Source organism: Terrapene carolina, unplaced genomic scaffold (assembly GCF_002925995.2).
Source record: "Terrapene carolina triunguis isolate 2854851 unplaced genomic scaffold, T_m_triunguis-2.0 Scaffold85, whole genome shotgun sequence".
Lineage (NCBI taxonomy): Eukaryota > Metazoa > Chordata > Testudines > Emydidae > Terrapene > Terrapene triunguis.
In genome coordinates this window covers 14,537,576-14,552,457 of record NW_020664436.1, presented here as the reverse complement: position 1 = coordinate 14,552,457, position 14,882 = coordinate 14,537,576, and the positions used below count along the sequence as shown (strand labels likewise).

General features: G+C 43.9%; 1 protein-coding gene across 1 annotated transcript in view; it reads right to left on the bottom strand.

The window, feature by feature from the left end:
- Positions 1-12,147, bottom strand: part of ADSS2 (adenylosuccinate synthase 2) — a 61,159-nt gene extending 49,012 nt beyond the window's left edge. The window contains exon 1 of the mRNA XM_024210258.1: positions 11,911-12,147. Within this exon, the coding sequence (XP_024066026.1) occupies positions 11,911-12,078 (168 nt within the window). The 5' untranslated portion in view covers positions 12,079-12,147. The remainder of the gene's footprint in view (positions 1-11,910) is intronic.
- Between the last annotated feature and the right edge of the window lie 2,735 nt (positions 12,148-14,882).

Below are 14,882 nucleotides of genomic sequence, written 5' to 3'. Positions count from 1 at the left end.
AGGTGGAGAAGAGACGGGGCAGGGGCGGGACCTCATGGAAGGGGTGGAGTGGGGGCAGGGCTGGGGCCAGTGAGGGGGTGTGTCAGTGATGCGGCCCTCAGGCCAATGCACTAGTCCTCATGTGGCCCTCGTGGTCATTTGAGTTTGAGACCCCTGAGTTACGGCATAATTACCAGAGATTAATTCTAGCTCTGCAAATAGTTGGTCTCCAACAAATCTGTTTACATCATAGGCTGTATTCTCAGAAAAAAAATAATTAAGGTAAGTTACGGTTGAAAGAATATTTCACTGCAATAAAACAAAAAACTTAGGATCATAATTTACCAGTTAGCCTTGAAATTTAAAGTTAAAGCTCAATTTTTCAACTCCCAACCAAAACATCTGCATACTCTAAAGCCCAGTTAAGATCACCCAATCAACTTGAAGTAACTCTTGCATACATCTTTGCATTTTATAAGCTAATGACAGCTGAGGACATAATTTCATGCTAAATCAACTTTACCCAAAAACACTTCCATCCCATAAACATATTTTAGTGATAGTGACTTGTGTATTAGTGCATTAAAACCCAAGATATGAAGCTAAATGTGGGTAAAGTTATGGCTCCTAGTATGGTTTAGCTAGTGTCAAATATACAATGAAATCAGGTGAACTCTTACCCAAGTTCTGTAGATGTCTGACACACAATAGATATTAATGTACAACTTGCATTTAAGACAGAGAACAGTATTAGAACAAAAGTGTTCTGTGGGCATACCTTAATACGGACTGTAACTAATGCACTACTGCAGTACATAGCATTTTAAAAGTCAGCACAGCAGGACTAAAAGTGAAGTTTTTAAAAACATAAAAGTTGTACTGAAGTGTAAAGATTAAGCAAAATAGGCAGGAAATTCAGAGATATGGCCAAAAATCTGTCCAGTTATTTGTAGGTATTTTGGGTCTCCAAATATTAGGTGATTTTACATTGTGTTGTGTACATTGTATAAAGCTTAGATGTCAGCTATAATACTGAAATTCCTCACTTTATTATGCATTTTTTATCATGGTAGCATGCAAAGGCCCCAGTCAGGGATTAAGATCCCATCGTGCTAGGCACTGTACAAACAATACAGTAGCTGCTGCAGAGAGCTAATAACTGGTTTAAAGCAGACAAATTAGTAGGGATTCATTTTTTCTTAATGTTTATTTTAAAAAAACAACAGGATTAGAAATATGACTTCTGGTATCGTTTGCCAGATGATGAGAGACTAAAATAACAAAGAAGTCATAATATATGGATGGAAATACCATACATTTCCTTATTTAACAGAGGATCCTTCTAGACCCCAAGAGTTGAAATGGCAGGTTGAAGATTTACCAGCAGAAAGATTCCAATGAAGTCCAACATTCCATCTCGGTTTTAAGTAGTACAGGTTAATGTTCTCTCTTCTTCACAATCAAGTAAATATTATAGCAGTTGTTTCGAGGCCTCCACTCTGACCTACAATATGCTGAGCACCTTCACTATCAAATGAAGTCAATGAAAGATGTTACGCTTTTCTTTGGACACAAAGGAATTTGGACACATTATGTCTAAAAGACAACAGAACTGTATTAAATGGGAATTCATTTCCCCTTGTATTTGCTTGTAGCCATTATTGGGTCATTTCTCATGGACTATCAGACATCTAACATTAATGTCAGTGTTGATTCTTTTACCTCTTGATTCATCTTTTTCCTTTATATCTCCTTTGTCAGCATATTGAAGAGGCCATTCCAACTGAAATCTGCCCAGAGGATGAAATTATTTCTTTAAATTTCTTCATTTCATGATACACTGAAGGCAATAATGTTAGTATAAAACAATGGTGCCCAACCTTATTACACAGGAGGGCCACAAAAACCTAAGCACAACCTTGTGTGAGCCAAACAGATTCTACATATTTTTAAAAGATTTAAAGTCACCTTTATTAATTTATAGATTAAGTTCAGCTTGTTTTGTATGTATTTAGACAGACAATACTGTTCATAGAAACAACTTATTTACACAATTATGTAAACATGACAACAAAACGCTAATGAATCAGCTGTTAGTATATTGTGTTGACACAGGCCCCATGGGCCTTATGAAATGCTTGGGGGGGGGGGGGGGAGAGAAGGCGTGTACAGCCTGCAGGCCATAGATTGGGCACCCTTGCAATAAAAGAAGATTGCCGTTCATATTTAAGTCAGTTTCCATTTGTTTTCACCCAATAATCAGGTTGATCTTCACCATTTGGGGGTGAGGGAGCTCCCTAAGACAGTATCTAAATGAATTTGATGTTAAATTGTTGCTGGAGGTTTGGAAAATGGACTTGTAGCTATGTTTTGATGCCACTGAAAGTGTCTCAATACAGGATCCAGCCTAAATGTTCTGTTCAACTTAAATAGTTTCACTTAACAGCACATCTGATCTTAAAGAATCTAAGAGAAATTGTTTTCTGCACCTAAGATGGGTGCATGTCTTTATTAGTTAACAAGACAAAGAATTGTTTTCATTATTTCAGTCTATTCAATTGCTTGTCTTCTATCACTTTCTCCAACATTGAGCATACTGAACTAGATAAATTCACACAATGTTTGGGAGCCACTAAAAAGTATTCACCCATTTGCAGAATCCATCAGTGTCTTTCATCTTATTAAAAGACAGAAGGCGACTCCAATAAATGCAACTTTGAAGTCTGAAAAATAAGATGAGCTAGCCAGGTTTATAAGAAACTACATCTGATGCCCTGCCAACCTTCCAGAAGTTTTAGCAAACCAACCCCCATAACAGCTTACAGCTCCCTTTACTTCCTCCCTCTTTTCAACTTCCAGTGACAGTTTATTCCACCCACTACCAATGCTGCCGTCTTCAATCCATGAGTCCATCCATTCCTCTGCCCCCAAGTGCTAGAAAGATTTATAAATGTCTTATTGTTTTCAAAATAAAATAAAATCCAGTTTTCATCTTTTCCTTTTTACCTTTCCAGAGTAAAGTTTTCATTCACAGAGTGAAATTACAGCTTAATTTTTCTAGTATGAAAAAAAACTCTTGTGTTCATGTAAATACTCACTTAGGAAGGGAAAAAAAGTAAATGCACAAATACAAAATGGGAAATAATTGGCTAGGCAGCAGAACTACAGAAAAGGATATGGGGATTATGGTGGATCATAAAGTGAATACATGTCAATGTGATGCTATTGAGAAAAAGGCAAATGTCATTCTGTTTTAAACAGGACTGTCATATGTAATCGTGGGAGGTAGGAGTTAGTTGTTCCACTCTACTCAGCACTGGTGAGGCCTCAGCTGGAGCACTCTGGGCACCACACTTTAAGAAAGATGTGAACAAATTGGAGAGTGCCCAGAGGAGAGCAACAAAAATGATAAAAGGTTTAGAAAACCTGACCTGTGAGGAAAGGTTGAAAGTATTGGGAATGTTTAGTTTAGAGAAGAGAAGCCTGAGGTGGGATATTATAACAGTCTTCTAATATTTAAAAGATTGTTATAAAGACGACTGATCAGTTATTATCCACATCTATGGGGGTAGGTCAATTCATACCTGGCTTAACTTGCAGCAAGGGAGATTAAGGTTGGATCTTACAAAAATCTTTCTAATGATAGTTAAGCACTTGAATAGGTTCCTGGGGAGGTTATCATCAGGATTCCAGTTTTTTTAATAAATTAGACAAAAATCTATCAGAAATAATCTAGGAGGTACCTTAACCCTGCCCTGCGGGACAGGAAGGAGGGGGAAGTGGGCAAGATGACCTCGAGGTCCCTTCCCATACTACATTTCTATGAATCAGTGTTATGGAGGTTCAAAGAGTGGAAAAAATCTGATAAAACCCCCACTGAGGTGAGGGAGTTTTGTTTGTTTGGGGGTTTAAGTTTTTTCACAGCCCTAGTTTATTCAACTTCACATATGCTGCAATACTGTGTTTGGTATGTCACGTGCAGTGAAATTTGTTTTAAAAAAGTATTTCAATTGGAAAAAAATTTATAAAAATAATTTTATGCAGTTTAAAAAAAAATCAGTTTATGATTTAATCTAAAAGTATCCCTTTAAAAAAATGGGATTATGGCTTGGAAAAAAGAGGATCCTTTTAAGGACTGCTATTTACTTTGCCCCATACTAGAAAAAACAATGAAACATTCAAATTAAAAGTCAGCTAATTTAAAGAAAGTGATAAAAAGGAAATGTCTCTTTAAATATGCAATTTAATCAAACTGGTGTATATACTCTCTCAAGTTACTATAAAGGTGAATAGTTTAATAAGATTACAAAGACACTGCTATAAGAAGTGCCCAAGGTGCCATTTGCCGTTACACCAGCTAGGAGGAAGGGATATCAGTAGTTCTACTTTTAAAAAGGTATGACCACCAGCAGCTAGGATCTGGAAGAATGTCCTTGTTCCCATGTTTACAATAAACATCACCACAGCCAAATGCATATGTGGCTTTTTGTCTTCTCATGACAAGCCAAACAAAAGCTATGGCTGGATACTACCCTGGCAGATGGTCAGCTCTAGTACGGTAGTTAAGATGTTCAATTATGTATGCCGGACAAGATGATCATCTTCTAACCTGCTCAAAAGTCAATGGCAAGAAAAGAACTCACCAAACATATAATATACGCAAAGAATAAAAACAAAAACACCCCACACAATATAGAACTCACACAATATAAAACAAATCATACTATTTCCAAAATGACCCAACGCTAGTTTAGTGTGGAGAAAGTGCCCACATTTTAACCATGACATCCAAACCTACTCTGAACAAAGCGAAAGAGCACAAGGTTAAAACTCTGAACCCTTGTCTATACTAGTGCTCTCAATATTGCTACCATAGAGAACACATCAATGGTGATAGCAATGGTAGAAAATTTTAGGGGACAGGACTACCATACACAAGGTCTGTGAGAATATAGAGATAGTGGCAAAGTATTAGATGTCACTTGAATGGGACACAGATACAGCAATTACTATTATTATTCAAATCAACTGTGAAACTCCATGTACAAATTTGAAAGGCATAGCCATCTACCCCCCAGTTTCTCCTTTATAGCCACTGACTTTTTGATGGAAGTGTTCAATAGGTGTTCAACCTATCAAGAAAGTGTTTCAGTTCTAGCCCAATAGCTGACTAGTCACTCCATCCTGCTCAGTCAAGTACTTTTTAGTCTCCTCTTTTCTTGGAAATAAATATTTCACTTAAGAGATTATCTAGATTACAAAAAGAAGTGGACCTCAACCAGATAAAATGAAAGTGAAAGGTGTTAACCTATGCCTATGTTAGGGAAGAGAGGTCACATTTAGCCCAGGCTAACTGCCTTACTAGAATTTAAAGGCGTGTCATCAGAAGAACATGCTAGCTAGCACATTCTAACATCCTAGTGTAGGCTAGACAAGACAAGCGGCCTTGAGCACATACTAGCTTGTCAAATTGAAATCTAGGTTTCCCCATTTCCAATTTGACCAGCTAGCACACGCTGAAGTACAACTTGCTTTGTCTATGCTAGAACTTTTAGAATGTGTTTGCTAATATGTTCTTTAAGGATACTTTACTTTTCCTTTTAAAAAAAAAAAATCAAGACTAGCCTTCCTTCTGTAAAACTTTGTGCACTGTATAAAAGATAATTTTTGAGCTTATTAGTAGTCAGAGAGAATGCAATAAAATCCACAAACCTATTTTCTTACGCTGTGTTCTAAAAGTTTCCAGTGACGAAAGTAACACCTAAATATACTTTTTTTTTTTTTTTGGGTAGAGAACTCTTTCCAGATTTGATTTGTTTAATCACTAACCTAAGGAGAAGTTACAATCTTCTGTTGTAATTTACTTTTGGAGGGCAAGTTTAATAAAATAAGTTATAACCCTAAAGTCACTCTCTGTACGCCTTGTCCTTTTCAGCATTTAAAGCCTCTTTAGACTGCCCCAACTCACAACCCTCCAGTTTAGCCATTATAGGCTAGAACATAAGTCTTACTTTTTTTTTTTTCTTCCCTTTACATCGCTTGTTTGCTTTTACTGTTGCCACACTTCATGGTTCAGTATTAGCCATATTAGTATTAAATATAGTATTAAAATATTTTTATTCTCCCTATATATTGACTAAAATCTAGGTTCTAATGAAAAAATTCAGAACATTAAAATGGAAATAGGCATTTCTAAAGCTCTGTTGGGAACACTGATTAAAGATAATGCCATAAAGTATACACCTCTACCCCGATATAACGCTGTCCTCGGGAGCCAAAAAAAAATCTTACCGTGTTATAGGTGAAACTGCGTTATATCGAACTTGCTTTGATCTGCCAGAATGCGGAGCCCCGCTCCCCTGGAGCCCTGCTTTACCGCATTATATCCAAATTCATGTTATATCGGGTCACGTTATATCGGGGTAGAGGTGTACTAAAATAGAAATTTTAGACAATTCTCATAAATGTTATTGTACAATTAGATGAAGGAATAGAAGGTCTCTCTCTTATGGTAGTTTGGGAATCATACATGAATCTATTTTAAAAACAAATTTAATCCTTCTCAAAATATTTCAAGATTCCCAATAGATGTTCAAATCAGGAGGTAGCTGCAGAGGTTCCAATATCAAACATAATAGCTCTTTATCATGTGAACACTCAAAACTAGTGTTCAGTGAAGTTTAGAGAAAACCATGAAGTCTTTTATTAAGAGTCTCCTGTATACACAATTTCCTGATTTGTCTAAAATTAAGGTGCAACAACAATTTAAAGACAAGTTTTCATGGTACTTTTATCTTTTTTTTCCATGAAAAGATATACATAGCTTTAGAAAGGAGGGGAAATGAGAATTACTGGCATGAGAGAAAACTTAAAACCCAAGGATGGAGGAGGAGCTCTTTTGCAAAGTTCACTCATACCTGAATTTTGAATCATAACTGTGTTCTCCTTTGCCAACCTGTTTTGTTGTCTCTGAAGAAAATTAGGTGATGACATCTGGTAAGACTGATAGTATATTACAGAGAGAATTACACCTTAATCTATTTGGATTTATTATATTATTTTTTATTCTTTAGTTATAGATTGGCAGATCAACATAAAAAAGTTGCTGCTTCAGATTTCAACCACAGATTTGTATTTACAACCTTATATGCGTCATACATTCTGAATGTACAAGCTGAACACCTCCAAGAGGAACATCATGCCATGTAACTAGAAAGATGTTTTCCTTAATTTGCAATGAGGTATCAGATTTCATTTATGACCTAGATATCACAATAATCTGAATAGGCTAAATAAACCAAGTTTCTTGGGCAGATACCTCTGCTAGTGAAGCCATAAAGGTCAGGTGCCTCTGATGCATTTACAAAGTTATTACTTTGGTTACATCAAATATTTTACAATGAGAAAAAGAAAAGAAGGTATACGAGCATGCAGTCACTTTTATGGAGCTATATAATTTTTCCAATGAAGGCTGAAATACAGTTCCAGTATACTGCATGCAGCAGTAGTTACCTAGCAGGCCAGGCCAGGGCAGTCACCCCACAGTGGTGGCTCCTGCACTGTGGGGCTGGCTGGGCTTGGCTCTCAGCTCTGGGTGTTTCAACCACTGGGGCTGCAGTGTCACTCAGGTTTGGCCCCACTCCCCTGACTGGGGAACATTCTGGCGACTCAATTTTGGGTCCCAAGCCACAAGTTGAGATACCCCAGTATAGAGGATAGGCTGAATTGGTGTAGCTATATTATTGCTTCTTTCCTGTCATACTGGTTAGAAACTACCATAGTAAAACTGCTCTAGTTCAACTGTATCTGAGCTAAAGATCTCATCCCAAATGGCATAACCAATTGGTATACCATATCATTGCAGAGCACCTGGGACACATGGTGGACATACCACAAAGCATCAAAAGCTCATTAGGTTCTGACCTATAGTTTTTGCAATGTCTTGTCAATGGGTCCTCTGTAAGAATTAAGCCATATTAAGAGACCTGATTTTATGCTACTTTATATTAGATTATGAACTCTTTGGACCACCTTTTTGTTTTGTTTGTACACTGCTTAATACAACGAGATCCTGGTCCATGCATGAGTGGCTGAGGTTCTGTGGCCTGCAATGTGCAGGAGGTCAGACTAGATGATCGCAACAGTCTCTTCTGGCCTTAAAGTCAATGACTGGAGATCCTAGGCACTACTGCTATACAAATAATGATACATGGTTTGCTTGGCCACTTTGGATCAGTCTTGGCAGCTTTACAAACCCTCTACACCAGTGGTTCTTATCCTGGGGTGCACGTACCCCCTACGGGTGCGAGATGCCCTTTCTGGGGGGGGTGTGAGACATGCTAGATTTTTTTAGAAGGTAAATCATCGAAAACACAAATTAACCACAGGCACGTAAGTACAACTACTTTGTTTCATCAAACCTATGTATTTATTAACATTATCCATTTTTTAAATGATTACTGTCATATACAAACAAAAAATGTATTTTCAAGTTTTTAAGCTAATTGTAGTGAAATTATCTTGCTACAAAATACAGTGTACCACCAAGTTGCGGGGTATTTCTTGACGCATGCGCAGATATATAGAGTTATGATATATCTAGGTTTAAAGAACTGACCTACTTCAACAATTTTTGATAAGGGGTGCAAGAACATATTTTGAGAACCAAAGGGGTGCAGGCTGCAGTAAAGGTTAAGAACCACTGCTCTAGACAATGGTTTATAAACAGTTTAATATTTTATGCAATATATCATGTGTAGAAAAGAGGCGTGTCCTCCCTCAGAGATTGACAGCAAGGGAGGGTCAGATGCCCCCTAGTGGGCGGAATCAGGAAAGCCACACCCACCATGATGGAAACAGATGGGCGGGACAGGAACAGGAAGTATGAAAGATGGGTTCTATAGCTCACTTAGGGAAAAGCCACTGCAAGAGGCAGATGCTTCTACTGGAGCAAGAACCTGCTGAAGTCTTCTGCTGTCCTGAAGACTTGTCTGAACTACCAGATATGGCTGATGCTGAGGAGTGACTGGAATTACTGCTTGCAGCGTACCCAGGGGAGATGGAGGACAACCCAGAGATCCAGGTGTGCACCCTGAGGGTAGTGGCCCAGGGACAGCTGACTACACTCTGGCTGGGTTGCTGCCCGAGTCTGGTTCAGTGTGCTGCAGCTGGATCCCTGCTGACCCAGTGGCAGACTACTCTGCCACTGTTAGGACCCTGGGTTGGGATACGGTGGAGTCAGGTGGGCCTGTGGCGTGGCAGCCTCCCCACCTTTGGCCAGGAGGCCTCCGGGAGTCTGTCTGGTGAGCTAGGATCCTAGACTGTTGGGTGCTTGTCCTGGCCTCAGCCCCCCTACATTGTGTTGGATGCTTGCCCCAGTCTGAAGCTCTAGACTGTTGGTACCTCGCCCAGCTTGTGGGCCAGGGTCCCTGGATTATTCACCACTCTGCCATGCCTTAGGTTTGGGGCCCTAGACTGTGCTTGGTACCCTGCCCTGTCTGAGGGCCTGGGTTCCCAGACTATATCTGGGTCTACCCTGCCTGGGGGTTGGGCTTTAGACTGTTTGGTGTTGTGTCCTGCCCGAAGGCTTGGGTCCCTGGACCACGCACTGCTCGACCCTGCCAGAGGGATTGAGCCCTGAGACTGTTAACTTCCCTTATTTTACACTGTTATTCCAGGGGTGTGGCCTCTCTCCGAGACTGACAGTGAGGGAGGGCCACACATGCCTAGACCAGAGGTCTCCAAAGTGGGGTGTGCAAGAGGATCCTTCAGGGGACACGGCAGGAGGAGCGCTGCCAGAGCAGGAGTCCGAGCGTTTTTTTGTTTTTGTTTGGGGTTGCAGAAATGGTACAGCCAGCGTGGCGGGGGTGCGTGCTCAAAAATTTTTTACTGATAGGGTTGCGCGATCAAAAAAGTTTGAAGACCACTGGCCAAGACCATGGCTTATACCAGCCTACATTGTGTTAGAAAATGGCTTGCCATACCCAAGTTAGAGGTGGTTAAGTTTTAACAGCTGTGCTAAGTTTACAGTCCTGTGTAGATGAAGCCTAAAATAAATGGTACTAAAAGTTTAATTCCTAATGTGGATAGGGTATAAAGGTGGACATGGAAACAGACTGAATAGCTGATGTCAGCCAGAGGTGACAAATGTAAATTTGTTGTAGGCAAAAGTATCTTACTTTATTTAATGGAATTGGCTTTAAAAGAATGTCATATCTCCACCCTCCTGGGGGTTGCCAAAACCATTTTTACATTCTTATTGATTTTGCTAACAGATGGTCAGCAAAAAATAAGACTAAAGGATAACTTCCTTTTCTTTCCCACCCCTAACCTGTCCATTGAAGGAATACACAAACTTCTAAGAGAAACAATAAAAAACACCCTAAGGATAATTAGCATATGTGATAAAAAGTTTTGTTTGGACAATAACAGGTTGATCAGTTTTCACCATGGTTCTCAGCAATTATGACAATGTTGCAGCGTTTGCAACATCAAAAGATATTTTCATTTACCAAAATAAGTTTGACAACACTGCTATTCAAACACTGTCTGTATTATAAAACATAGGCAAAGACTGAACTTTGGCCCTAACCTACTCAAAAGTTGTTGTTTTTTAAGGTAAGTAATCTAAAAAAAAAAAAAAAAAAAAAACACACACACACTTTTAGGTTGTGTCTAAAATTCTGTAGACAGAACTGCTATAACTGAAAGATTAAGAAAAAATTCTCAGCCTTTTCTTTCCAGTTTTAGTTGGGGCAGCTGACTGTATGCAACATGCTGTCAATCTTATTCTTTCCCCTTTCACTACCAGTTTTCCTTTTGTTTGTATGGCAGGAAAATGGGAGGAAATATAGTTAGACAAAAAACCATCCTGTAATGGCAATATCATGGAAACTGTCAACTTTCAAGGGCATCTGTAATTGATTTACAGAATGAACCTGTTTCAAGTTGACTATCAGCAGATGAGAAAGAGAATACATACTAACCCACACATTGTATGGCTCCTAATTTCCAATACCTGGTCTAGGAACAAATGGAGTAGAACCTGTTCATACTAAATTTAGCCCTGCAGGGAGGTATGATGAAAATTCTAGATTTTCATTGCATTGCAATTAACCAATTATCATTCCACTCTCAGTAAAGTTGCTCTTGGAAATATTCCAAACTTTTCATCTTCAAGCACCTTATATGCAAAAAAAAGGCAAAGATATACAGCGTGAAAACAGATTCCAAGCATGTTCCTCTCTCCTTTACACCCTGCACGTCAACCTTGTGCTACTAAGAAGGCACCTTCTTCCTCCTCCCTCTAAGCAAAAAATGCACAAAGGAAGAATTAGAATTGTAAAGCCTTTCTCGTCCAGAGATGATCCTGGCCTGGCTTGGCCAGCAGGGGTGTGCTGCCTCAGACTCCCGCCCAGCAAACGAGGAAGCAGCAGTGATGGATGAAGCGAGGGCTGCGCTGCGCAACCCCGAGCGCACACAGCGGGGCCCGGAGCGCGCAGCACCCAGGAGCTGCCCGCCCGTTCGCTTCCCTGAATTTAGGCTGGAGGCGTTGCCGGGGCTCAGACTAGCATGTGCGCCGCTTCCGGTGCATGGGGAAAGCCGGGGGCCCGCGCTAACAATAGGGCAGAGGCGGGCAGCCCGGCGCTAGGGAAGTACAAGGGCCGGCGGGAGAGCTAGCAACCGGGCGGGACACACGAGGCAGGGAGCGGGCCGCGAGGGGTGACGGCGGGACCGGGCCGCCAAGGAGAGCGGGATGCTGGGGAGCGGCCCCCGGGGGCAGGACCGAGTGCGGGGCAGCCCCAGCCCCTCTCGGCGGCGGCGAGGGGGACCCGGGCTCAAGGTGACATCTTGGGTGGCAAGAGGAGGCGGCGGCGGCGCCGCGCCAGGCCGCCCTTCCGCCCCCCAGGTGAGCCCGGCGCCGTTCCTCACCTGGCACCTGCAGACGATGTCCGCGTCCTGCGCCAGCAGATCCACCAGCTTGCCCTTGCCCTCGTCGCCCCACTGGGCTCCCAGCACCACGGTCACCTTGTTGCCGGGCGGCCGCGCGGCGCACTCGCCGTTGGGGACCGGGGGAGCAGAGGCGCCATTCTCAGACATGGTTGCCGCCGCCGGAGGCTCCTTTCCTGCTCCCCGGGCAGGGTACACATGAGGCGGCACAGGGACGCGCTCAACCCCGCCTCCCCTGACCCCGCCTCCTCCACGCCGGGAAATACCGCAACTGTGGCCGCCGCAACCACTGGCGGCCCCTGACTCCCCCTCCTTGCCCGGCCTGGAGCCCCGCCCTCTTATCTGCATAGACTCCTCACGGCAGGAACTACACTTCCCGGCATGCAGCACGACCGTTCCCCGCAGGGCGCCGCACGGAATTTGCGCGATGCTTGATGGGACGAGTAGTCCCTGTGGGCCGCACCTGTGAAAGCGGCGGAACAAGCCTTGTTGCTGCCTGGGGCTGAACCAGAAGGAGGGACCCTGTGTGCTAGAGGGGACGCGGCGGCTGCTGCTGCTGCCTCTCCCTTCCAGAGGCGCGGGGAGGAGGTGCCAGGCGGTTTCTGTTGAGCCCCGCCGCGGGTCCTGTGTCACGTGATCGTATGGGCGGCGGTTTATTGGGGCCGTTATTAGGCGGGCCCATGGCGCGAGCTCCGGAACTGCTATGGGGCGCTCGAGGTCTGGCGCTGCTGTTGTGGCTGTGTGGATGCTGCGGCATATGGAGGTGGGAGGCAGGAAAATGGATGGGAACAGAATGAGATGTGAGACCGGAGGGGGCTGCACCTGTCAGGGTCCCCAGCTCATCGTCGTGTCCCCACCCCCCAATCTGAGTGGGGGAGGAGCCATGGGGTGACAGCTGCTCACACGCCCCGGCCCAAGCCACGCAGCCCACGGGGTGACAGCTGCTGACCCATGCCAAGCAGCTGAGACAAGGCATAGTGTAGCACTCTACTCCTCTACACTATGAGCTAGGGGTGTGCTTTCCTCTGCTCGCATACACATGCACTTGCTGTCATCAAGCAAAGAGCTGTCTGATCACATGGTCTTGGCTTCTTGTTGTCCGCTGCTTCTAGAGGTCTCTGGGCTCTGTCTTGCAAAGATCCTTAGGGTCTATAAAAGTCACTGGAAATAGGAAAGTCTAGCTGCCTCTACTAAGGACCATGAATAAGGATATGATTCTGTCATGGATTCTGGGACTTTGCAGGATGTCCGTGTCTTCTTCTGGGGCAGGGCTGGAGCAGCTGTCAGTCCCAGGGCTGCTGGAGCAGCGGCCACTGGAACAACTGACTGGTGATCAGCCCCAAGGCTTCCAGAACAGTGGCCCCCAGAACGAGGGCCGGCACCAGCTGAGCAAGCTGGTGCTTGGGGCGGCAGACTGTTCGAGGCGGCATTCTGCCCAATCCTAGGGCAGCACGGCCGCTTTTTTGTTTGTTTGTTTGTTCTTGTTCCGCTCCAGCCGCCCTGTAGGCAGTCCTCTTCCTTACCTCCCCGCCGACCGGAGCGGAGCCCTCGCGGCAGGAGGCGGGGCAGCGGGAGGGGCCGCGTGGCAGCGCCCCTGCTGTAGCCCTGGCCGCCCCCTTCTTTCTCTCTCCCGCCCGCTCCCCCCCCCCCCCCCCCCCCCCCCCGCCGGTCCCCCTTTGCCGTTCTGGTGGCCACCCCGTTTTGTTTTTTGTTTTTTTGCTTGGGGCGGCCAGAAAGTCAGAGCCAGCCCTGCCCAGAACAGCTGGCCAGCAGCCAGACCCAGGGCTACCAGAATAGCTGGCAGTCGGCCTGCCGCCAGAGCAGTGGTCCCCAGCCCACAGAAGTAGCAGCCAGGGCTGGGTCAGCCTCTCTGAGGCTGGAGCAGCAGTGGTCAGCCCCTGTCTCAGGAGCAGCAGTGGGACTGGAGCAGCTGCAAGCCCAGCAGCGCTCTGTGTCCCTTCCACCTCCCCCCCATGAGTATTTTTAGTAAAAGTTAGGGACGAGTCATGGGCTTCTGTGAACTTTTGTTTATTGCTTGCGACATGTTCCTGACTTTTACTAAAAATACCTAGGACAGAATCTTAACCTTAACCAAGGAGATATATATATATATAAGGGGAAATGAAATGAATAGCCAAAGTAGGAAGCCTGATTATGTTTTCTCAAAAAAGATTAAACACATTTTGCATTAAAGACAGCTGAAAATACAGAAATACTTTCCTTAAATCACTTTTCCATATAAGCAACTGCTGCAGTTGATACAGGGATGCTGTGTGATTGTAAATAACAGGTGAGGTGATCCATGTAATCACAGATAGGAGGGGAAGGAATCCATAAGACAACTGTTGTCCACAGTATGAAAAAGTTTTAGGACCCCTCTACTTAGGCCTGGTCTACACTACACAGGTTGACACATAAGGCAGCTTACATTGACCTAATTATATTAGTGGCTACACGGCAGCCGTGTCCCACTGATGTAAGTGCCCTACTACACTGATATAATAACTCCACCTCCGTGAGAGGTATAGGGCTTATGTCGGTATAGTTAGGCTGGTATAGACACTGCATTACTTAGATCGGCTGTTAGCTCTTTTGTCAATTTCACAAAAAGCCTGGCAGCTAGAGCCCACCTGCCCACTGTCACACCCCAAAGCCCCCTCCCTCAGGGAGTCCCCTGGGAAGGCAGATCAGCATTGTATATTGCTAACGCTGTTGCAAGCATCGCAAAGCATTTTGGGGAGGGTCAAAGGTGTGTGAGTGGGGAGTGAAAGTTTCCTTTGCAAGTACGAGAGGCCGGGGGGGGGAGAAAAAGAAGAGAGCAAAGAACGGGTTAACTCAACATTTCAGCTAGCTCAGTCGGAAGATAAGACGCTGGCCCTAGCCACCCAAGGACACTGCTCACAGCCAAGACTTGGCTGACAGCCAAGAAAGATGGGGGCTTGAATTTGCCTGAG